This window comes from Acanthochromis polyacanthus, chromosome 1, assembly GCF_021347895.1.
Source record: "Acanthochromis polyacanthus isolate Apoly-LR-REF ecotype Palm Island chromosome 1, KAUST_Apoly_ChrSc, whole genome shotgun sequence".
NCBI lineage: Eukaryota > Metazoa > Chordata > Actinopteri > Pomacentridae > Acanthochromis > Acanthochromis polyacanthus.
Window position 1 is genome coordinate 46,616,341 of NC_067113.1, and position 24,225 is coordinate 46,640,565.

A 24,225-nucleotide genomic window follows, 5' to 3' on the forward strand; every position below is an offset into this window, starting at 1 on the left:
CTTGGTGAATGGACCGTTCCAAACATGACCATCGTAAACCTTCTGACAGGAAGACGGGGGGCAGATACAGATAGAGAGATGGAAGTTGCAGCCATTTTTTGAGTCAACTTTAATCTTACTTTTTCACTCCGTGTGGATGCTGTAGTATCTCTGTGAGTTGGTATAAAGGCACTCTGGGGGATTGTGTCGCTGCAAACTTTCTGTACTCTTGGAGCTGGCTCAGCAGGGTGGGGGAAAGAGACGGGTTGTGGTCTTGTGGGCCGGCACTAGGAAGGGAAATAGTCCAGAGAGGCCAGCGTGGGAATGGGTCAGCATTTCTGACAGTGCAAGCCAAGCCCCCACCCTCGTTCCCTTCTCCCTCATCCATCCCTTCCTTCTCTCCCCTCCCCTCGGTTCACAGCAGCCTTTTCTCTCTCGATCTTCTCTCCCTTTCCCTTCCCTCTCTTTCTCTCTAACCTAGGAGGGGTGAAGAATCTTTTCTCATGGGCTTTTCCCAAATTGTTTTCACTGACATTTCTGAGATATTTTGCCATAAAGAAAATATTTGGACATATTTCTCCCTAATAGGCTCGCCGATGCCGGCGCTTTGTGCGCAGACTTTGTGAAATCAGAGCAAAAACTTGAACTTTTAATTTCCTTTTCAGCTGCATCCTTTTTTTTCTTTTTTAAACTAAGTTTGCATTATTATAGAGCTGCTCTCTCTGCATCTGTTGCACACTCTATACCGGCAGGGACACATACCTGAAGCTTATTACTCTGGCTACACATCATTCTGTACAGGAAAAGGTGTCGACTGTGATAAAATCTGCAGATAACTCCGTTTTCCATTATTGTGCACGCCCTTTCCTTTCTCGTTTTTCATTTCCCGCTTCTCCTCTTTATCCTCACTCTCCATTTCACTCGCTTTTTCCTTTTTTTTTCCTTTTTTTTCCCCTTGCCTCTATCTCCCCCTTCCACCTCTCCCCATATTTCTGTCAGTATGCTGATAGAGTTTGGGGCCTAGGTAAGGAAAAGGGGATATTAAATCAGGGGCTTTGGTTGTGTATGTGTCTGTAGCCAAGGCTGTGATTGACAGGAATGCTAATTCAGCTTTTAGGAGTTTGTTCTTTCTCTCCTACTGAGGAATCTTTAACCCTGAGATTGTCGTCGTCGCCGCTGCCACCGAGGACTCTTTTGTTCCATTTTTAGCTGCTGTCGTTTTCCCTTTCTCATGACATTTGGTGCCATTTCTGGGATGGATCTGTCCTTCGGGAGTTATTGTTTCACAACTTTTTTTTCTCCCGGCCCCCTCACAAAAACACCAGCATTTTAAATAAGGGTTAAAGCACTTCCTATTGCAGGGGACCCTCATTCTAGTTGATGTAATATGAATGCAGCTGAAAAAATATTTACTTAAAGTAAGAATTTACTCTCTGAATAGCACATTTTTCTTCTTTAGCTTTGCTTCATGTGGAATTGGCCGGTAGCTCATTGTGGCAAATGTTAGCAAACTTCAGATAACGTTGTTTCGCATTTAATCTGGTGATCTCACGGTGCTAAAATGCTGAAATGTAAATGTTTTGCCTGCGATTCCTCGAATATATTATCACTTTAACTCGTGGCCACAGGGGCTAGTGTTCAGCACAGGCTTCCCTCTGGATTAGGCCGATTTTCTACACCCAAAAGTGCTGAATTATCTGAATTAAACAGACACACATGTGCTGAGTTATGGCTGACGTCACCGATGTCACCGTCCCACAGGTCAAACTTGGGCGTTAACGGATTCATCTGAAAAGGGAAAAGACGGGGCTTGAAAGTGTTGTTCACAAGCTGTAAAACCTCACATAAACCCGTGCAGCTTTAGCTCGGCTCACCACACATGTTGCAATTAACATGCAACGGCATGCTTCGCTGGCCGACCTCAAAGGCAGCGCTGTGATGTCAGGTAGCTGGGCATGTGGCTAGCAGGGGGAGTGGAAAGGTCAGGCGGGGCAGCATAGAGTTCATAGATGTCAGGTGGCCAGAAAGTCTGCAATTCAGGGATAAGTTTTAAAAAAGTGGATAGTGCCACTCTTTAGTTACTTATCTTGACTTTATGATGCCTTGACTTATAGTTCAGCATCAAATGTGCTTTACTTTAGGGTGTAGTCTCTTTCTCAAAAACTATTTCACTATTCCCTTTATTCCCCAGACTGACTTTGAATTGGCCCCAGATAAAAAGCCAGAACTTGTTGCGTCAATCAAATTTCAGCACATAAATATACAGTAGTTTGCTGGCCAACTTGATTGTTGAACAGTGGAGTCTTGTTTATAAAAGCATGCAGCCACACCCTTTACTTAACCCGCTGCATTAACTAAACATTCATAATCATCCACAGCATGTCTACTTTGGATTTTGTTCTATTAGGGTTTGAATTGTTCATAGATCTTTCCCTCTTTTTTTTGCAATGATTCATCCCTGCCTATATCAGGGCGAGATGGTGAGTGGAGTCAGAAGTTCCCAAATTCTTAAATGGCAAAAGCAGATGTTTAGACACGACCTGCCATGACCCTGCTGCATTTAGAGTATGCTTGATTGGTTATGCATAGTAATAAGAAAAATACACACAGTGGAGCAGAAGGAGGAACAGAAAATTCAGGGTGTAGCTACAATAGTTCGGCCTGATACTACTTTTACTGCTTACTTATGCTTTTCTGTAAGAAATTCTGCAGAGTAGTTTTGTCAGAAAGTGCTTCCTGGTTCAGTCTGAGCACGTCTATTTAAGTTATTCGCTGTTTTTCTTTCTTTTTAGAAATTAGATGAGAAGATCATTACCACTTAACAGATGCAGGTGCAGTCTTTTAAGGGGTTAAATATTCAGATATCAATATATTACCTGATATTCTTTATTTTTATCCATACATATATATATATATGTCAATTTAAATTTAGATTTTGGAGTCATTGTTAAATTATCCTAAATCTATCTATCATCCATCCATCTTATCTAAATTATCCCAAGCATCATTCTCACTTTTATACACTGTAAAAACCTGTATAACACATAGCCTAGCTCTGCTCAAATGTTAACAAAAATACCTGAAATAAACAAATGGGAAATTTTGTTACTATTTTGTTACTATAATAATGTTCATAATTTGGACTTGAAGGAGCTGGTAGGCAGATATTTTCTGAATATTTTTGGACAGACACAAGCTAACTGTGTCCTTTAATTTTGGTGAGAGGCTAATTTAAGCTAAGCTAACCCTCTGTAGCTTCAGATTGAGCCATACAGATAGAAGAGGAGGTTGCTTCTGTCACATTTTTACTCACTGTAGGCTCATTTTTCACTGCAACATAAAGTCTCAAACCTCTATAGAAACAGCTCAACCATGGCTAGTGGTAGAGAGAACTCAGAAATGTCTCTACTGCAATATGGCATTAATCATAAAAATGAAGAAATTATGTTTTCAGTTTCTGATTAATTATTTTTGCAAAAATGTAAGAAAAAAATGGAATCAACGTGTACAAACTTTTCCCAAGTGCCAACAGTCGTTACCAATAATTGGAAACAATGGTGGCTCCACATACTAAAGATATTTTACGACTTGAATTTTTAATTTGTTTCTATACTCGGGTCTGCAGTTCAGCCAAAAAGACCCTGAATTTTCATCATGATCTTTCAGAATCTGCTTGCTAGAAATGGTTTATTTTTGGTGAAATTTTAAATGAGACATGTAGAATAACATGATCTCCATGAAATACCACAATTTTCAGCTTAGATTCCGGTTACATTTCCCAACTGAACAGCGCATCACAGACGAATAGTTCAAGATCCAGTGATTCTTGCTGTTTTTAAGGCTTCTGCATCTAATAAATTGGATAATTTTGACCATTTTTTTTGAAGACATCGTGCCTTTCAGACCCACTGAAGGGTGCAGGGAGGGTTTTAGGGTTCAGAGAGTTCAACTGGGAGGTCGATGTTTGTATTGAAATGAGTGTCTCAACACAACTGAGCTTTTGCTTCCAATTTTATTGAGCCAAACAAAATTCACCCCACCTCTGTCCGCACAAAATACTGCTAAGTAGTTTTGACATGATAAAATTTTTACTTCAGTTTGTTAACTTTAGAAAAATCCAACTGTTCGATTTAACATGGTATTAAATTCCTCTGAAGGACTATAAACTATTGGTTTCTCCAGTTTGCTCTGTTCCAGACCAGTACAAGCTGTGGGCCAGAAACTCTCTCTTATCCTCAGCCAAGCCATGTCTCCAGACATTTAGTTTTTATCAGCTCGTGAAAACTGCTGCCACGATAAGAAGTATTGGTTGTTGCACAGCTGACAGGTCGGCTTGATAGGAGAGAGGAAAGAAGAAAAAAAAAAACTGGGGGCAAATCCACCAGGTTCGGTCACTGTGATGATTACAGTCCAATTTAAAGAATCATTCGCTTTCAAGTTTCCAACTGTGAAGCTAAATTGAGAATTGGAAGAAAGAGATGAAGGGTGGAAAGTTGGGAGACAAAAAAAGGAGAAAGAAAATGTGTCTCTTTGTCTTCTCGCTCACTTTCTTGCTTTGTTTCTCTCAGGATGGCGAGGAATGATGATGATGAAGAGGAGGCGGCCCGTGAGAGGAGGCGCCGGGCTCGGCAGGAGAGGCTGAGGAGCAGGGAGAGCGAGGAGCCCAGCAGCCAGCCAGAAAGCCTGGTCATGACCAACAGCCACAGGTGAAGCACATATAGCATCACTAAGTCTCTCTGTGGTGAATTCTAGTCAGCAGTCGACTGAGGACACCAGGAAAGACGGAGGGAAAACTTCTGGTGTAATGTCATCCTGCCTGTTGAGGTTATAGGTGGTGTCTCATCAATAAATAAGCAATGAGTCACTTTTCTTTGTCAGATAAGCTCAGAAGTGTGCCTCTGAAATCTTTTTACATCTCCTGGTGTTGAAGTTTTGGAGATTATTTGAAGACTTATTCTCGCTCATTTACTCTTGGTGACCATGTCAAGCTTTCCTTTCTCTCAAGCACATTAATACCATGATAACGGTGCAGATTTAAGACTGGAAATTCATTTCTTTAAAAAAATCGCTCCTTGATCTCGTTCAAAAACAGACAAAAGCGGATTTCATTTCTTGTCAGTGACTGCAAATTTTGCAGGTTTTTGTCATTGGTTGTTAGCTACGTATTAAAACAAAAATTTGCTCCATGAGTTGTTCAATTCAACTTATTAGTGATCCAGGTGACTTGCTTTAATGGTCCATCGTGGAACTTTTTTCACTTCAGTTTGAATTCAGTTTTATTTACGTAGTGCCAAATACAATTGAAATTGTCACTTTACAGAGACGCTTTACAGAACCCATATGCCCGAACCCCCAGAGCAAGCCCTAAGGCGACAGTCGCAAGAAAAAACTCCCTTTTAACGGGAAGAAACCCTGAGCAGAACCCAGCTCTTTGTTAGTAAACTAATAAAGGTCACATGTCCGATGAATGTCTATCAAATTTAAGCTCAGAATACTGTACAGATTGTTCATGTCACCATGACTGCTGGTTTTAGTCCTATTTTAAACAGACTATTTCAGTGTCTATAGCTGTATATGCAGCTAAGCTACTGTTGCCCACCCCCCCTTCAGGAAGAAGACTCTCTCTGCTTCTGTGATCGACAGTGTGGAGCTGACCACACGGCAGCCTTGCAGATGTAAATAAGTCGGTTTCAGAGCTAATTTTAAATAGAAATATTGACGAATTCACTGCATGGTCTCTCAGCTTTACAGTTTCCACAGAGCTCTGACCTGTGGGCATACGATCCAAGCTAATTGTAAAGTTAGCCACATTAGCCACACAATGCACTAACACTTGTGGTGGCACAGATGCTGAGAGTGCATGAAGACTCTTTTTTATTCTTGCAACCAAAAGCAGAACATTTGATGTGTTTTGCTTGTTTTTGAGTCATTTTATACTCACCACAAGCAGCTCTTGAAAGTAAATAAAACCCAGTGAACTTTGAGGCAGCTGCTCTCTCTGAATGACTCACCTTGACTGCAGCAGGCAGTGATGGGGAACAGTTGTACAAAGTTTGAGCTAGACGACTATTAGTTCTTCTTTTGGGACTAGCAGGTCAGTAAAATTCTTACTGGCTTGCAAAGCTGGGAGGCTATTGAGTGTTGGGGTGTTCAGCTTGCATTTGCTGGCTACATACACGGAACTGTGCTGTGGTTTGGTGGTGTCTTGGTAGGTAGGTATACAGCCTAACATCCCATATCCAAGTATACATGCTTTATCCCTGCATACATGCACCAATGCACCTCTGGTAGACAGAGCTAAGCTAAATAAATATTAACTGAATGTTTGTGATATTTGTAGTACATTATTCATGCATGGAACTGTTCTGCAACTGTGATATAGCTGTAGTAAGGTATGGTATTGGTGAAACCTGATGTAGCCCTGGAGAGATTTTCAAAGAATGCTTCTCAGTAGTTCTGCTGGTTGTGAACAGGGCTTTTTGAACTTTTTGCTGGAGTAGTTGCTCCTTGACCTTTGAGGTAACATTCAGTTGCTATTGTTAGTAACAGGCTAGTCATCGGATGCACATTCTTCACACTTCCACTCTTGTAATTTGTGTTTTGGAAAGGTGAAGCATGCACGTCATCCTCCAAACTCTCTAAATGAGCCTAGCTGTTGCTACAGCTCCATGCACACCCCCTCAACAATGCATTATGTCATACCTATCCACCAGAAAGACTGTTGTAGGAACAGAGGAACTGACTATCAATTTCTATACAGTTTTAAGCTGTGAGATAAGTCGTCTTGGCTACGGTGGAAGTGGTGGGTCGCTCTGACATCTAGAAACACAGACGCTGCTTTGTGGTCATGAATGTTTCCCCTCTATGAGCTCAGAGATACGTCCTGGGCCGGTCGAACAAGAGGGGATTGTGCAGAAGGATGCTGAGGCAGGACCTAGCGCTCACTGGCCATTGTTGATTGTGCAGATGCAAGGATAATGTTTGCCAGACTTTCAGGTCAAAATAGTTTGAGTCATGCTGTTTGCAGTGAGGTGGAAGAATAATCATTTGGTATTTGATATGTCTATTTTTGAGCAGTATGCCTGTAGATTCTTTTACAGATGTTTCACCCATCATACAAGAAGCTATTTCAATATTTATTTACTGATGGGGGTGTGTCTGATGTGTACTTTGATCCATACAGAAGAACGGCTTGATGCATGGTTATATTGGCTGGTCAGATTGTCGGTCAGTCTATCAATGTGATCCAGACAAAAATATTTAATATCTCAAAAACTATTGGATAAATATTTGTTCATTCACAGCCTCCAGAGGATGAATACTAATGTCTTTGGTGGTTTTTAAGAAGCACAAGATTCCTTTTTATTCTTCTTTCTTTTGCAGACAATATACCACTTTATATGCCATTAAAAATAAGAGTAAAGACTTTGCAGGACTGCTAAGGATAATAAATACTGGATGGAGTGAATCCAGATGTTGGTCAGTCCACCTTTTTAATACAGACAGGAATATCTCAAAAACTGTAGGATGAGTTTCTGTACACCCATTTACGGGCCCCAGAGGATAAGTCCAAATGTATATGGTGTTAGGTTTTGCAAGTGAGGAAATGAGAACAATAATGGCAAATGCAGTTAAAACAATGATTTATTTACAATAAATTCAAACAGAACTACAAATCTCAGCTATCGAACCCCAGAAATTAAAACTCAGGACCTAAGGGAACTAAATTGGGGAAAACTATGCTGCCTCTAGAGGCAGACAAAACTAAAATATGCACAAACCCACTGCAGGTAACACCTGGGAAGGAATGCAAGATGGGAAAACCAACTAATAACAATAACTGAACTAAAGTGCGCTCCAAAGATAGTTACACTAAGTTAACTAGAGAAACTTCTCAAAAGGCTACTACAACACGGGAAATACTCTAAGAACCCAAAGATCTACAGTACCTCAAGGTAACTGGTTAGGAATAGAAAGAGTCATGACACTATGACAACTACAAGAACAAAAGCTACTAATTCTAATTCTCTGAGACTAAAGAAAAGTGCTGACTAAAAAGTGGACAGAAGTTGTCAAAAAACAAAAGCTTAAACTCTGGGCTATAATACGCTGTAGGCTGCGAACACAAAAACCTGACCTGTGACTGTTCAGACTGAGGTGCTGCTACTGGGGAAACTGGGAGCTGAAGGCGTGGGTGTCCAGGGGGCTGAAAGACGGAGGCTGCGATGACAAGGAAAGGCAAAAGGGTTTGGGTTATGTGGAGATGAACCAGGCAACGAGTCCAGAGGGGAGTGGATCTGGGCCAAAAATGAATCTGAGGAGCCAGACTGAAGAGTAGCAGGAGGCGTCCAAACGGAGAAAAAGCAGAAAACAGGGTTACCGAGGTTTGGTCAGGAATTAAGGCTGTAGAAATTTAATAGTGAACTAACAGTGGGAGTTCACGATCCAGCATCTGAAAAGCGAATGGAGTCTGGTTATATTGTGTGGTGAGGTGGGCTGATTGATACTGGTGCACCTGCTCCTTCTTCAAATGTATTAATCTACTTATTAAAACCAGCTTTCTTCACTTCAGACTTTTACCCAGCATGAATTCGTTTTTCTCTCTTGAGACAAATTATTTGTGGCTCATTGCGTAATACATGTGGCTGCTTGTCTTCTAACAACACAAAAAGCATCATCGTATAACACCTGTGCTCTGTAACTCCTCACACTGCATACTTGTCCAGTCCAGCACTGATTAAATGATTTAATAGTTTGTTTTTAATGTTTTAAATGGGTTTGTGCCACCTTTTTTAGCAAAACTCGTATCATCACACCCCTGTTAAAACACCAAGACCGAGCAACCAGATACATTTGGATGTTGTAAGGTCTAGACTGAAAAATGAATGTGATCAAACCTTTGCAGTGGCTCTTTATATTCTAATTAACCGTTTATCTTTTCATGTAAGAGCTACTTAGATTTCACAAATTGCTGAAGTCGCCCTTTTTCTCAGTTCAATTCATGTTGACACTCCGACTTCATCTCTTCTTCTGTTGTAGTATTTCAGTGTTATTTTACTGTTTTATTCTTTTTTTAGTTAGATTAGTTTTCTAATCATTGTGTTTTATTATGTTTTATGGCCTGCTAGTGTAGTTGTGTAGCACTTTGGTTCAAATCTTGTTGTCTGTAAATTAATTTGACTTTGCTTATGTTTCTCTTCTGGACAAATTGTCTCAACAATTGTTGTCTCAATTAAAAATCAGCACATTATTATAGTCACTGTGGGTATGCAACGCACCTGAAGAAAGCCCTTGTTCCTAATCTCACAGAAGTATTAGCATGGCTGTAGACTCTCAGTCTTGGTTACACTGCAGTAGGTGGATAGCTGACAGAGTGAGATATAAAAATCCAAACCTGAAATCAAGACAATGTGCTTATTTTCTGTTCATTTTAAGGTCTGACCTGAGTTTATTTGAAAGAATAGCTGTGGTGAAAACCTGTCGATAAAACCATTTGTCAGCATTCCCTGCGTAGAGGCTGTAAAGCTGACAACAACCGCTGGCAGCCACCATCTGGAAACTTTGCTTACAGAGCACGTTCAAGCTCCTTTTAGGCGTGATGGGCCTCGATCAAGGGCACTGTGGTGGTAACAAGAGATAATTTCATGCATTTACTTCCGCTGGCCATGTTTTCTTAACAGCTGACGTCTGCTCTGACCTCAGAACTTCCTCCTCGTTAGAAAAAAACACTGAAATGTTTGTCTCTTCTCTCTCTAGTGTGACAGAGACAGTGACTGTGAGCAGCTCTTATGGAGGCGGCGGAGACGACGAAGAACAGGCGCTGCTGGACCGGATGGCCAAACGGGAGGAGAGACGGCAGAGACGCATGAAGGAGGCACTGGAGAGACAGGGGCAGCTGGACAACACCGAGGCCACCGACAGCGTCGCCACGGAGAGAAACAACGCAGAAGAGGAGAGACCCTCCTCCTGGCGCAGGGGTCGTTACCGTGACAATGACGACGAGGAGGAGAAGCCAGCGACCTACAGTTCAAGGAGGGATCAGAAGGAGCGAGAGGAGCCAAGAGAGGAAGAGGAGGCTGCTCCCGAAGCCGTAGAAGTGGAGGAGCAGAAAGTTGAAGTGGACGAGGACAAGCCGAGAAGGTCTTACTTGAGAGAACAGGTCAGTCACCTGTTTGTTATTTTTTCATTTATTTTTGCCGATTATTTAACTCCAGTAACTGACAGCACCTGCAAATCTGATGCTTGTTTCTGTAGGCGTCAACCGAAGAGCCTAAAATGCAAAACAAGGTACAGTGATCGATTTGTTGGCTTTTTGCAATGCACTTCCCTGAGATTGTTCTTTTTAAAAAACTGCTATAATCCTTTTTCATAGGCTCTCGCTGAAGAAGAGACACTTTCTGTAGTCAGTGAGAGTTCAAATCAGGCCAAGTCAGCAAATTCAGAGGCTGAGGAGGATGCGGTAGCGTCAGGGGAGGCGGAAGAGGTACCTGAGGATGATAATGTAGATAGTTCACCAGAGAACAAGCCTATATTACTAAGAAATGACAGTGAAGAGGACTTTGAGGTATCTGAGATACTGCAGTCAAAGGATAATGAGGTATCATACATGCGGTAAGAATTTCAGTAGAGGTGTGATGCACAGCACAGAAACTCTCTCCGGGTAACTTCAGTGTCTTTGAGAGGACACTTCAACAGACCAGACATCTTTCAAGATTAAATTGTTAAAAACACTCTCTTTATGAGCCGATTGTGTTGACTTTGTGATTTTTGTCAAAGCCAGATGCTGAAATTACCCGGACACCTCGTGTTGTTGAGTGTGGTTTGCACCTTTTGCAAACTGGTAGTAACTGAGCGTGCTCTTTACGAGGTGTGGTTGCAGCCATGCGACCAGTTTATTATTTTTTAATGAGGTTAATGGTATGCTCCACAGAGTGGTCACAGTGTGTTTTCTGCATGTCTTCCACCTCAGCTGAGAGAGCGACAACACGTCACATTACACTGAGTCCACTCCAGTAATTAAATACCTGAGCCATCATTTTGTGTACTTCCAGTCAAAGTTTTTAGACCATACTAAGCATTTTATCTGTTATATCAACACTGAACAAAAATATGAACGCAGCATTGAGTTAAGTCACACCCGAGTCAAGTGTTGTTTAAAAGAACAATGGTCAGATGGTGTTAGCAATACAGAGACTCTTTTGACCAGTGGCAATAAAAGTCCATCCTACAGTACAGCTTTCTTCAAATGACACGATGCCACAGATGAAAAGACAAAGATGGGCTTTTGGCTATTTGATGCCGGCGTGTCAGTTAGAGCAGTAGCCAGCCACTTTGGTGTCCTAAACTTCATCATTTGTGGTCTAAGGAAGAGTTTCAGACAACATGACTTGACAGAAAATCGTGCCACCGCTGGAGCCCAGAAGTGTCACATTTTGATTGTCCATTGTCCGACTCCAGCCACTTCTGATGAAGTTTTTCATCTGCATAACCAGAGAGTGTCTGCTCCTTATGAGAGGAAATGCCTAATGGAAACTGGTTGATGCCCACACAGAGGCTGTGATCTGACCTCAGAACTGTTCTGTAGTGGATTCCACAGGGCAACAACTCTTGTTTGTTGGACACTTGATGGTCCATTTCATTAATGAGTCTGGTTTTCAATTGTATAGACCAGATAAAAATATTTATTCATGTATACAGTTTTTTAAAAATGTCTTAAGGTGAGAACACTCACTCAGCTGACCTAATTTTGTTGGACATAGCATTTAGTGCAGGGAAACACTACATAGATATTGCATATATATATATATATATATATATATATATATATATATATGCATGTATGTATGTAATATACACTGCCCTTCTGCTAGTATAGAAAATGTCCTGACTTTGGCCTATCCAGACATGTCAGCCATCAAACATCTGTGGATACTATGAATGGACGTGTCTGACAATCCAACCCAGTTCCCTAAAATGTCCATCAACTTCACCAAGCCCTTTAGGACGACTGAAACAACTCAACCAGCATCAATAATCTCAATAACTACAAACACCTCAGACATGTTGACTCATTGCTGTTTACTAGAAGATGACCCAACTCTCCATCTGACCTTAATCGTTTGAAATTTAGCTTGTTCTTGGTTGTTTCATGACGTCCATTCTGTTGTCGGGATATGATGTGCTTGACACAACAAATATTTATTCCTACTATGTTCAAATCACTGGATATAATTTAATAAAATATTACATGCTGCCTTTATATTTGTGTTCAGTATATTACCATAAAATAAGAATAGGTAAAAAGTAAATTGAGAATTGCTGCTGGAAAAGCAAAACATCATCAGCAGCCAACTTGGGTTAATCAATCCACGTTTATCAGCAGTAGTTCATTGTGGTCTTAGTGAAAACAAGCATCTGCATTCTGATTTAACAGCTCAAGTGAACATTTCGTTCTTCGATTTCTTGTGTAATGAGTCACTTCCTCAAACTGATGAACCAAACTTTCAAGTTTCTCGTCAGTATTTTAACCAGAGCTTTTCTTAGGCTGAAGAATGATAATATATGTTCTTCAAAACTGGACTGGCTGTGCACATATTGGACTTTGGCATGTAATATTTAAAAGCTAGAAAACTTGAATTATGTTTTCGATGATGAAGAGGTGGAAACTACACAGCTGGAGACACTCCCAATGTGATCACACGTTGGATAATCCTCAGTCAGCAGTAATTCTGGAGTGGATGCAGCCAGATGTGACGTTCTGTGTTATTTTATTTGGGGTGTGCTCTCTTTTCTCTCATGCGACATCGCGCCATGTCACATGATCGATCTCGCCTCCTTCCGGCCTTCCTCACCCGTGACATCCGTATTCACTGCGTTTGTTTGGCTGCAGGTGACTGAGAGGGGCGGAACCAGGGAGGACGAGAGGAAGCACAACGGAGGGTTGCACGAGGAGGCGACTCCCAAACAGCACCGGAAACCTGAGAGGACCCTCAGGTAGGCAAGAACAACACACAGCGAGTCACCGTCTGGTTCTCAGTCACTCTGGGGATAGCCGGGTCTTATAAATTATTCAAGAAATTTGGCATTCATCAGATTCATGCCCCAGTTTAGCACCAGTTAAAAATAGGTGTCTGGAAATTCTAAATAATTGCAGGTGAATGTGATCAGTCTGTGCAGCATGTTGTGCTAAATATTGCTAGTTTGACCTTTTGAATCCCCGTGTTAAACGCTGTTTTTCTAAATTACCTGAATTACATCATTTATCAGGGCCAGAAACTGCATCAACAGGATAAAGTGTTGGATTTCCAACTTTCCTTGAGCAGTCTTTGACTTAATCACATCTGACTTTTGCTCTGTGACCAAATCTACGCCATATGCCTGGATATATCATTAAAATCACTTCATTCTACATGTCTCATTTGAAAATGTACCAAAATTAAACCATGTATACATACCAGATTCTGTAAAATGCAAAGATTCTCTGCTTTACCGTGCAACCGTGAAGCCTTTAGTGAGTTAGCTGTGACGTGACCAATTATTACATGACAAAAATTCATGGACTTTTTCAGCTGAACTGGGCTGAACTGCAGGCAGTGTTTACACAGAAACAATGGAAACAAAATTCAAATGTTAGAAATTTTATGTTTTTTTTCTTTGTTTCATTATTTATGCCGTCATATCTTCGTCATACTGCACAGTAGATATTTTTGAGTTCTCTCTACTTCTAGTCATGGTTGTTCTGTTTCCATAGAGATACAGCACGTAAATGGCTAGAAACTGCTTGGAGTTCAGAGGGTTTAGCCAATACTTTTTCTTTTTTATATCAAGTTTTCACACCTGGTTGACTGCCGTGACTGATTCTTAAGCAAAAGACATTCATTTTGAAGCTAATTTGAGGACAATCAATGACAGAGAATCCAATTCCACCCAATAATTGACAGTCCAATACTACAGCAGAGAACCAGTAGTACTACTATATGAAGCCACTGTATCGGTGCTCTCTACTCTTAACCACTTGTTGAAAAGTTCTGCAGTAACTTAATATTCTTTGGTCAAAAGGTCGGCTGAAAAGATCAGACTACCTAACAATCAAAGATCATTGGGATTTGGTTGGGGCAGAAGACATACATTCCAATAAAATGTATTTCTATATGTAAAGCTATGGAGGAGAAATGTTGATTTTACCCTTAGTGCTGAACAGGGGCAGTTCTATCAGACAGGAACTTATCGATGTTACAGTAACATTTATTGTTTGTCGCTCAAGCTGCCATAAAAGCATGGAAGTATTGCCCGAGGCCTCTTGCAAAATAATTGAAAAGCACATCTGAATCTGATTTACAAGCAAACAAGTTGTTTTTCTTCGGCATTCAGCTCAGCAGTGGTGTGTTTTTTTCGTCATGGGTCACCTACCGTAAGTCCTAAGGGTGAAACACTGGTGTGAAATTTGAAACGAGCTGTAACTTTATCTCTGCAGAGGTGATTGTCGGCTTTTTGTATGCGTGTTTTGGTGTGTTTATGTGCGTCCGCTTGTCCATGAAAGAGATAAATCCGTCGAGTGTGCGTTTAAATATTCAGTCTGGATCAAATGTCAAGCTTTACCCTGGACTTCCACCAGCTTTGCCTCCTGACCCGTGTTTTCGTGTTGCAGTCGTGGTAGCGTTCGTTCCCCTGAGGTGTCCGCGGGCGACGAGCAGGACGACGCCGCCCGCCTAGAGGCAGAACGCAAGCTGGAGGAGCTGAAGCGTCGCCGCGACGACGCTGAGAGCGAGGAGTTCGAGAAGATGAGGCAGAAGCAGCAGGAGGCCGAGGTCGAGCTGGAGGAGCTGAAGAGGAAGAGGGAGGAGAGGAGGAAGGTGCTGGAGGAGGAGGAGCGGCAGAAGAAGCAGGAGGAGGCGGAAAAGAAAGCCAGAGAGGAGGTAGGATTCGGTTTTTTTAGGTTTCACTTTATGGATGCTGTTTGATCAGTTCTACTGTGTCTGGGTTTCTTGTTTCTTTCTCATCCAATTTTTAACACTAAACTTCAGTGCTGGTACAAAGTCTAATGATACTGATGCAGTACAACACGACAAATCCATGTGGCCTGAAAATATTTTTCAGTTTCCAATAAGCTCATACAGCATTTGCTATTGTTAAATCTTTGAAATTTAAGACATCAGTCCTCCTGCAACATGAAACACTGTACTGTTAAGTTTGGATTTCCATTCATGGTATTTCTTTTTCTTATTATAATCCAACCGAGCGTTTCCCTTTTTGATTGTAACGCTTAGATCTCAGGCCAAGTGGTCCATGAGAGGCCGCAGTACAGCCATAAAGCTGTTGTCATTTCCCTGCAACTTGGATCTCAGCCGCTCCTCTTTAAAAACAATAAAGATTTCCCTAAATCAGTGATTTACAGTATGAAACCAGTTGTTTAAAGCTTGGATCCTCTTGAGTCTGTTTCTCTGCACACTCACCGTTATGTTTGCTGTTATTGTTGTCATGGAAAAGACAGGTTCTACTCAGCATTGGCAAATAGCTGAACTGGCAATTCTCACATGAATGAGTCGTCCTGGCAACTCACACGGAGTAACGCATGGAATAGTCAAATCTCAGAAGGGATTGTCAGCAGAAAACAATGGCTAACCAGAAGGGAACTGATTTTTAGTGCCCACACACACAGATAGCATGCCAACCAAATTACCAAGGCAGATAGTATTCAATAAGAATGAAAAAGCCCTTAGAGAACATTAATGACATTAAATAATTTGCAAGTTTTAGAATATGTCCATTTCTTCCCAACACTGTTGTAAAATATATAAATGTGTTGCACATGTTGGTTTAATTGTGAAGACTGTGCTGCATTTGGAACATTTTTTTCTTCTCTTCTGCAGTACTTTTGACAAAGTTTTAGGTTATTATCTTGTTGTACAGTTAGCTGAATCTTTGGTAACTCTTTAGTTCCAGGTCAGTTTCACTGGACTTGAACTGCTTACATTTCAACATAACTACAAAGTGGAGCATCTTTTAAACCTTTTGACGAGGAGTGCATATATACCAATTTCTAGTCATTAGAAAAATATTGTTTGACATTAAAGGTCCTATATTGCACCCTTTTTTCAGCAAATTGATTATAGTCTAACATGTCCCCAGAATGTCTCTTTCAAATTTGCATCTCAAAATACTGCTAGTAGTAAGATGGATCATTAGGCTGTGACTGTATCACTGATTTTAGTCCTGTTCAAAACAGGCTGTTTCAGTGTCTGAAGCTTCAGGAAGAAGACTCTCTCTGAGTCTGTGATTGGTAGAACAGCAGCTGACAGACATAAATGAGTAACTTTGTATCTGACGTAAATATCGCTGATTGTGCACAGAGCTCTGACCTGTGGCATATCTTCATAAGCTGGGTTTCCGTTACAGTTTTTCGGAAAATAAAAGCGATATTTCTAAAATTTCGACAAAGTATATTTGCGCTTTGAACGTGTTTCCATTGAAGGTTGTTCTGGGCAGAAGCATTGTAACTCTCGTAAAATATCATCCCGCAAGATTTCGATGTCGAACCCTTTCTCCCTCATTTCCGCTTCTATTTCCTTGTAACACTCTGCATTCCTGTGCTGTTTGCTGTCTAGTATGGCAGTGATGTTTTTCTCAAGAATAATGGCAAGAAAAGTCTCGGTCTCCTCTTCTGTCCACACATACCGCGCCATGTTTACTCCAAGAGAACTGGTCATGTGACCAGGTACGTCACATCCGCTGACGTATAATTGCGGAAAAAGTGTTTCCATTGCGCTTTTGCGGTATTTTTTAATATCGAAACGTCTGAAAAACCACCTCATGAAAGCATAAAAACTTTTTAGCGATATTTTAGTCCTTTTTCAAAATTCAGGTGTTTACATTACCAGTTTTTTATTGCGCTATTCACATTTTGCGCATATCTTAGGGTAATGGAAACGCAGCTATAGTTAATGGCTAGCCACATTAGCTACACAACATGCTAACACAAAGAATTTCCTATTTTTGTCGTGACATTGCAGTCAAAAATATAAATAATCCAGTGGACCTTCAGTTCTTCAGATGCTGGGAGTGCCTGAAGACTCTTGTGTTCACTCTTGCAGCCGACAGCAGAACATTTGATGCATTTTCTTCACAGCTGAGACATTTTAGATTTAATAGAAGCTTTTCTAGAAAGTAAATAAACCTGGTGGACTGTGAGGCAAATGCTCGTACTAAATGGCTCATGTGGAAGCAGCAGTGAGGAGGCAGGATGATACAAAATTTTAGCTAGACGACTATTAGTTCCTCTGCTGGAAGGTAGCAGTTCAGTAAAATTCCCACTGGCTGTTAAAGCTGGGAGGTTATCTAGTTTTGGGTGGTCTTAAAGTAAACATCTTTACATCTTAACAGCTTTTCTTTCATACGCCTAATTTTATAACAACTACAAAACACAATAAAATGGATTTTCACCGTATGGAGACTTTAAACTCATTTGTCTCATTTACTCCTCTCTCATTTCTTTAAAATGACGCAACCCAACTGCTTTCTTTTTCTTTCTCACCACTCTCATGTTGATTTAGAATTTGCACCTGTGTGCATTGAAACCCATGCATCACATTCATGCTAGCGCCGCCGTGACGTTATCTCGCCATAAGTCACCGTTATCATAACTCAACCTATTCGGGTCCCCACTTGTAACTCACATATGCTATTCCTCTTTCCTCTCATAGCGACCTCATCCTTATGTGTCTCCACCGTGATAACCTCCCCCTTCCCTTTGTGATCCCGTCCGAGCTGAAACGCTGTTCATTTTCCCTCCCAGCCGCTTGCTCGCTCACTCTAAAGGCCCGCATTCTCACTGTTACCCAGACTGGTCGTCTTTGTTGATCTTGGCTCCGAATGTGGCGGCCCGTCTCTCGCTATCTGCCCCTGTTCTTCTCCTCTTGTGTGATGTTAATGAGGCCTTTTGGTTTGTAATTAAAAGATGGCCCAGAGATACAGAGAGACTAATTAACCAAGACAAGGCTGCTGGAGAGGGCTGATATACTGCCAAGCATCAGCCCTCTTCTGAATACAGTACAAATGCTTCATACAGTAATTGTTTTTTTGTTTTCTTTTTTAACTATTTGTCTGCATGTTGCGGGTTTTCCAGTTTTTGTTTTTGTTTTTTTTAATCACTGTAAATGAGAATTTGCTGCGTGTAATTGAATTTGTCCCTCACCTGCTTCATTGGATAAAGTAAGTAAATCAATTAGAGAGTGACATGTATCTATTGTCTGGGTCAGCTGCGTTCCTGCTTGTTGTGACATACACTGCTTCACATAATAATCTTCCCTGTCACATGGAAATCGTTCAGCTTTTACCAGGCTGTCGAGGGATTTTGCACGTTCTCTTCAAAACACCCATCTATTAGTTTGTTCCCAGGCAAAAATCCTCCGGAGCACAGGAAGTCTGTTTTCGGTTTCCAACAGCAACAGTGGTTTGTTTAGAGTAAACAGACGTGAAGTGGGCACTTAGCATGAGCAGCAATATCCGGCATGGCTGGACAGGCAAACAGCAGCGCCACCTATAAATGCCCTGATTAAAAAATAAAACACTCTGAACTCCAAGCAACCTCTAGCTGTTTTTCTTTTTCTTGTGTCACATTTTTCCTCACTCTGCATTCTTTTTGTCACTGTAATCTAAAGTTCTGCACAGCTATGAAAACAGCACAGCCATGGTTATACTTTGAGGTATCTAAAAAATGTGTTTTGAGCAGCATGACACAGATATGTCATTAATCATTTAAAAAAAAATAAAAAAAAGTTTAATTTCTTTCTTTTTTTTAACAAAAATTGCAAAAACTTGGAATCAACATTTTTCTAAGTGGCCATGTGTGTCACCAACATTATAAAAACAAGTACTACTTTCATTCGTAATTTGTTCCCGTACTAATCTTCTCTTTGCCTTGTGTAAACACCGCCTGCAGTTCAGCCGAGGTCAGCTGAAAAGTCTCAGAATTTTTGCTATGAGACAAGTTTTTTGCAGCTGATTCACTCGTGGCTTCACATTTGTGTCAAAGGATGTAGAATGTTTTGTTTTTTTACAGGATCTGTTGAGTCCAAATGCTTCTTTTTGGCATTTTTTCAAACTGTGCATGTAGCATAAAGGGTTTTAGATGAAACATCATGATTTTAACCTGAAAATTAGTTCATTTTTCCAACAGTCGACACAAAGTTTTTACTCACATCAGACAATTTAAAGCAGATATTGAACCTCATTGCACTATTACACTTTTAAAATGTTTTTATTTCATTTTTTAATACTTGTTTTTATAAAGCTGTTTGTTGTTCTCTGTTATACAGTGTTTTTTCTTAAGTGCCAGCAAAGTTTGGTTGTAGAAATGCAGTGACAATAAATATCCTTGAATCTTGAATCAAATTATTAGTTTAAGGACCGTCAGAGAGTTCAAATCCATCAATTCTCTCAGTTTTTGCTGTTCTGGCTCTGATCGTTTTGGTAATTTTGGTGATTTTTAAAAAGAAGACGTGGCTTTCAAGACCACTGATGGATTTTGAGGTTCCGAGTGTTGACATACAAATTCCCAGTCAGCACCAAAAACACTGGAAAATTAGAAAATGCCGAGGGTTTTGCATGCACGAGTGCATCTGCTGAACTGCCTCGACTGTTTTTCTCAGGAGGAGAAAAGGAAGATGAAAGAGGAGATCGAGCGGAGGAGAGCAGAGGCAGCTGAGAAGAGACAGAAGGTGGAAGACACCATGGACGGGGAGGACAAACCGTTCAAGTGTGTCAGCCCTCGAGGCTCCTCTCTGAAGGTCAGTGCACCATTTCTAACCTCTCACATCTGACCGTCCACCCGGCCCTGCATCCCACTTATGCAGTCGTAATGATAATATGGTCAGACACACCACTCAAAATCTAGTGTCCAAACAGTGGCCTGATGCTGGCTGAATAGAAATCTGTTTCTGGCAGATTTCTTTTTCAGCTGGAGCTAACAAGCTAATTAGTCAAACATTAGCTTCGTTTGAAAACGGCGTCCCTCGCTGACTTTTAAATGTTTCCAGCTGTCTCGTTTTAAAACCGTCTTTAAAGGGATTTTGAATGTGCACTTGATGGCTGCATAGATGATAGTAAACCATTAGCTGACACTTACAAAGACACACTTTAGTTGCTTGTATTGCATTGTAGACCTTGTTAGTTCACGTGTTTATGTAGTATGATGGGGAAAAATGAACAATCATGCTCATTATCATTCAAACTAAACCTGTTTGGTTGTTGAGCTTTCATACTTGTCTTGATTTTTTTGAGAAATTACATGAAACACAACAGCGACAGTGTTGTGTGTGAAGTATCCCCCCCACGCTGTTTTTTCATTCAGGCATCGATTCGGCTCTGGGACGACCTCCAATTTAAAGGTCCCATATTGTGCCCTTTTCAGGAAATCAATGAGCGTCCTTACAAAGTGTCCTTCAATTTTTCAGCTCAAAATACTGCAAAAATGGTCACCATGTCTGTATAACTCCTGGATTTAGGCTTTTCTCAACTGGCTGTTTCCATGTCTGTAGCTTTAAATGCAGCTGAGATACTGCTGTCCATGCCTCCTTCAGGAAGAAGACTCTCTCTGTGTCTTTGATTGACAGCGTAATTGAGTGTGAAACCAGGACTTTTCATCACTTCTTACTTTCTCTTTGGGCTGTTATTTTACAAGGAATTTTTTTTTTTACTAATGTGTTTGGTGAGTTTGTCAGACAGCATCTGAATTGTAAAACGGGTAATTTAGCAGTGCAAAGCTGCAGCTTGGAAAGGGGTTTGTAACATGTAGTCGTAACAGGTTGGGTTACACTCACTGTTTCATACAACATGTAAGTGAGAACAGTCTAATTTGGAATCAGCCATATAAAAATGCAGTATATGTGAGCACAGAGAGCAGGAGAGAAGTGAACAGAGGGAAACACCAGCTGAGTTTCGGTTTTACTGAAGCACAACAGGAGACGTGAAAACACAGTTGCCCTTGTTTGCTGGTTTCAAATCACTCCTCAAGTGTCAGTTCTCTGAATGTCAGTCAGTATTACAGTTTAAAAGGACCACTGAAATATGGACTTACGATCAAAGCTAATGGTAACATTAGCCACATCAGCCACACAACATGCTAACACTAAAGGTTTCCAGTTGTTTCTCAGATGCTGGGAGTGCATGAAGACACTTGTGTTTACTGTTGCAGCCAAAATTAGTTATTGACTTATTTATGTAATTTTTTGACTGGACATTTTTGTCTATGTGAGTAGCCCAACTAGCTCAGTCGGTAGAGCATGAGACTCTTAATCTCAGGGTCGTGGGTTCAAGCCCCACGTTGGGCGTAGGAATTTTCGACCAGTTTGAGGATTAATAGTAGAGAGATTTCAGCTCTCTGGTTTTACTGCAATTTGACAAAAATGGTGCAATATCTTAAACATTCCTTTCAGAGTTAGCAGAGCTTGAAGAGTGGCAGAAGTAACTATACCTTATCACATGTTGGCAGCTTTTACTTTATACCTGCACATTTATAGCAACCACAAAACACAACAAACATTAATTTGCACCATAAGGGACATTAAAAGACACAACACCACCCCCTGAATTCATCTCCATACCATACAAACACAACGGTGAATGAAAATAAATAAATAAGTTGGCTAATGATGTGCTCCTTGGCCTCTAAAGCAACATTCAGTTACTATTCTAGATATTAAGCTAGTTAGCTGGAAATTCCAATGATTGCAGCTTTGGTTAGAGCAGTCAATTACACAATTTAATTAATTCCTTACACATTTGCTCTTATGTTTTGGAACAAGAAAAAGCATTTAAAAATACATGAATCTCCAACTCTAGGAATGCAGTGTTGGATTGCTAAGCTAATCTATGGTTTCTAACCTATGTGACATTCACTATTCTGAGGAGACCGAGGGAACACTTTTTAGTATCAGCTAATTTATCATAAACACAGATAATTCAGTTAAAGCAACCGTAATTTTATAACACTTTCCCGGCAGGACTGAAGCTTACTTGTGACTGTTGTACTTTTTTTTGGCCTTTGCTGTATTTGCATCGGTTCCAGCACAGTCGTCAGCACAATGGAGTCAATATTATAGTTCTCCAAATCCCACTCATCCGGCAGCGCAGCAAAGCTTAAGCTAAACATTCAAAATATTTGGAGAGATTAAGTGCCAGATGACCCGCATCTGCACCTCTCACCTCTTTTAGCTTTCTGCATGAAGTGTTATCTGACTGAGATGAAGGAGCGGTCAGAAATGGAAAGAGACTTGGTGAACTGAGAGAGATGTGCACAAGTCAACTGCTGGAGAAAGGAAATTGTAATTGATGCGATTTTGCCGACATGTTAACCTGCTTGTTGCAAGAAATGCACAACTAAAGATCAGCCAGAATCCAACCAGCTCACCCCTCTCCCTCCTCGTCCGAAGATAAATGTTTGTCACGGCGAAGGAACGTTTAATCAACTCAAATGTGAATAAATGTCTCCAGTGTTGCCAAAAGCCAACTCCCACACACTGAAAATCAAGGGGGATTTTCAGCCAGTGGAGAAAATCTAATTAGTGACAGTTAGCTGTAACATCCATCTGGCTCGTCCCAGTGAGACTCCAGACTCGAGCTTTGGCTCGAATAGTGTATGATCTCTGATTGGACTGGAATCCAGTGTTTGTTTGTGGTCACTTTTGTGAATAATGTTGTTGTAATTCTCTCTCATCCTGCTGAACTCACCGCACAGACGCAGCTTTACTTTGTCGTCATGTTCACTGTACGTACAGCTGAGAGTGTGTGTGTGTGTATATGTGTTGTGTGTGTCGCCCATTACATGCACAAAAAAAAATTGTGTATGAACTCTTTGCAGCTGTTACGATCCAACCTCTAGGGGTTAGCTGGATGCAACAAAAAACCAGAATGTTGTTGGTTTAGGTGAAGGGATTTATTGCTTAGTGGCAAAGGAACATAAAAGTGACAAAAATGAACACAAGACTGGTGAGTGTTGCTAAATCAAAGAACAGAATATAACAAAACAAAGGCTAATAGAGTTTCCCAAACTTATCTTAACCCAAAACAAAGCAACTAAACTCCCTAGCCAAACACAAGTACAACAGCAACACCCACCACCAGGAACAAAAACTAATACAACAGATCAAAAAGAAAAAACTAACCAAAACTGGTGCCTCACGTTCACACACACTGATCACACAGGTAAAAAGACTCAAAACTTGAATGGATTCTTCACTAAGCCCACAGTGTCTGTAGCACTCACCACGAGTGTCTACAGACCAAAGTGGTCTGCGGTACCCACCAACCCAACCACACATACCTACAGACCGATACTCATCAAAATACAAATGATCACACACAGAGGCACCAGGGTGGACTGGTCGCAGATACCAGCCGCCCAGACTAATGACATGACTGCAGGTATATAGCCTGCAGGTGTGGTGCTGGCTGCATCTGGTTGGTCAGAGGTGGAGGGGAGCTGGAGGGTGGCCCAATCAGGAAGGTCGGAGGGCGGGGAGAACCGGATTGCAGTGCAGGTTGTCAGGTCTGGTGTCATCAACTGGAATGGCTGGCAGCTGGGGTTCCAGAGACTCTGGAACAAACACAGCTGAACCCACACATGTAATTTCCCCCAAACAATGGGCCAACAGGACATCACCCCAAAAACCAGACGGCACACCAATACTGGTGGCCGTAACACAGTGCTACATGTTAAGTTTTTATGTGTGCTTATGGAACAAATAATACAGTTGTAGTAGAGTACAGAAACAGTAGATAGCTAGATAGATAGCTAGATTCTTTATTGTCATTGCTACATCAAAATTTCATCAGACAGCTCACAGCAGCATCTTAAATAGTGTAAACAATAGATGTTAATTATAAATAATAAATTAAAAAAAGGAATAAAGACACTAAAAGAGTTAAATATATGGGAGTAAAAAAGACAGAGGCAATGTACAATGCAGGGTGTAAAGTGCAACTCCAGCTCAGGCTTACAATATGGCTTTTATAGCCCTGGGGAAAAGCTGTTTTTCAGTCTTTCTGTCCGTGCCCTCATGACCCTGAGCCTGCCAGAGGGGAGGGTGTCAAAAAGACATTGTCTAAGGTGTGTGTTATCCAACCGGATCTATTCGGCTCTGTTTCACAGTTGTATAGTTTTTCCATTCATGTAGTGGCAGCTGTTTTTGGCTGACGCTGATTACGATTTCATAAAGTAAAGAAATTGGAATGCTATATAAGAAAACACAT

The 24,225-nt window shown here is 41.0% G+C and overlaps 1 protein-coding gene and 1 non-coding gene across 7 annotated transcripts in view; both read left to right on the plus strand.

Annotated features, from left to right (window-relative positions):
• cald1a (caldesmon 1a) overlaps window positions 1–24,225 on the plus strand; it is a 76,353-nt gene that overhangs the window by 39,494 nt on the left and 12,634 nt on the right. For 4 of the 6 annotated variants that reach the window (XR_002596905.2, XM_022218791.2, XM_022218809.2 and 1 more), the window contains exons 3-9: window positions 4,548–4,685; window positions 9,736–10,138; window positions 10,234–10,266; window positions 10,352–10,462; window positions 12,869–12,972; window positions 14,627–14,894; window positions 19,626–19,763. Coding sequence is in view for 5 of the 6 variants with exons in the window: in XM_022218791.2 (XP_022074483.1) it covers window positions 4,548–4,685; window positions 9,736–10,138; window positions 10,234–10,266; window positions 10,352–10,462; window positions 12,869–12,972; window positions 14,627–14,894; window positions 19,626–19,763 (1,195 nt within the window). In the remaining variant the exon portion in view is untranslated. The remainder of the gene's footprint in view (window positions 1–4,547; window positions 4,686–9,735; window positions 10,139–10,233; window positions 10,267–10,351; window positions 10,463–12,868; window positions 12,973–14,626; window positions 14,895–19,625; window positions 19,764–24,225) is intronic. The other 2 variants (XM_022218822.2, XM_022218831.2) reach the window with 2 other exon arrangements.
• On the plus strand, window positions 21,233–21,305 carry trnak-cuu (transfer RNA lysine (anticodon CUU)). Its single transcript has one exon. It is a non-coding gene; the product is annotated as a tRNA-Lys (tRNA).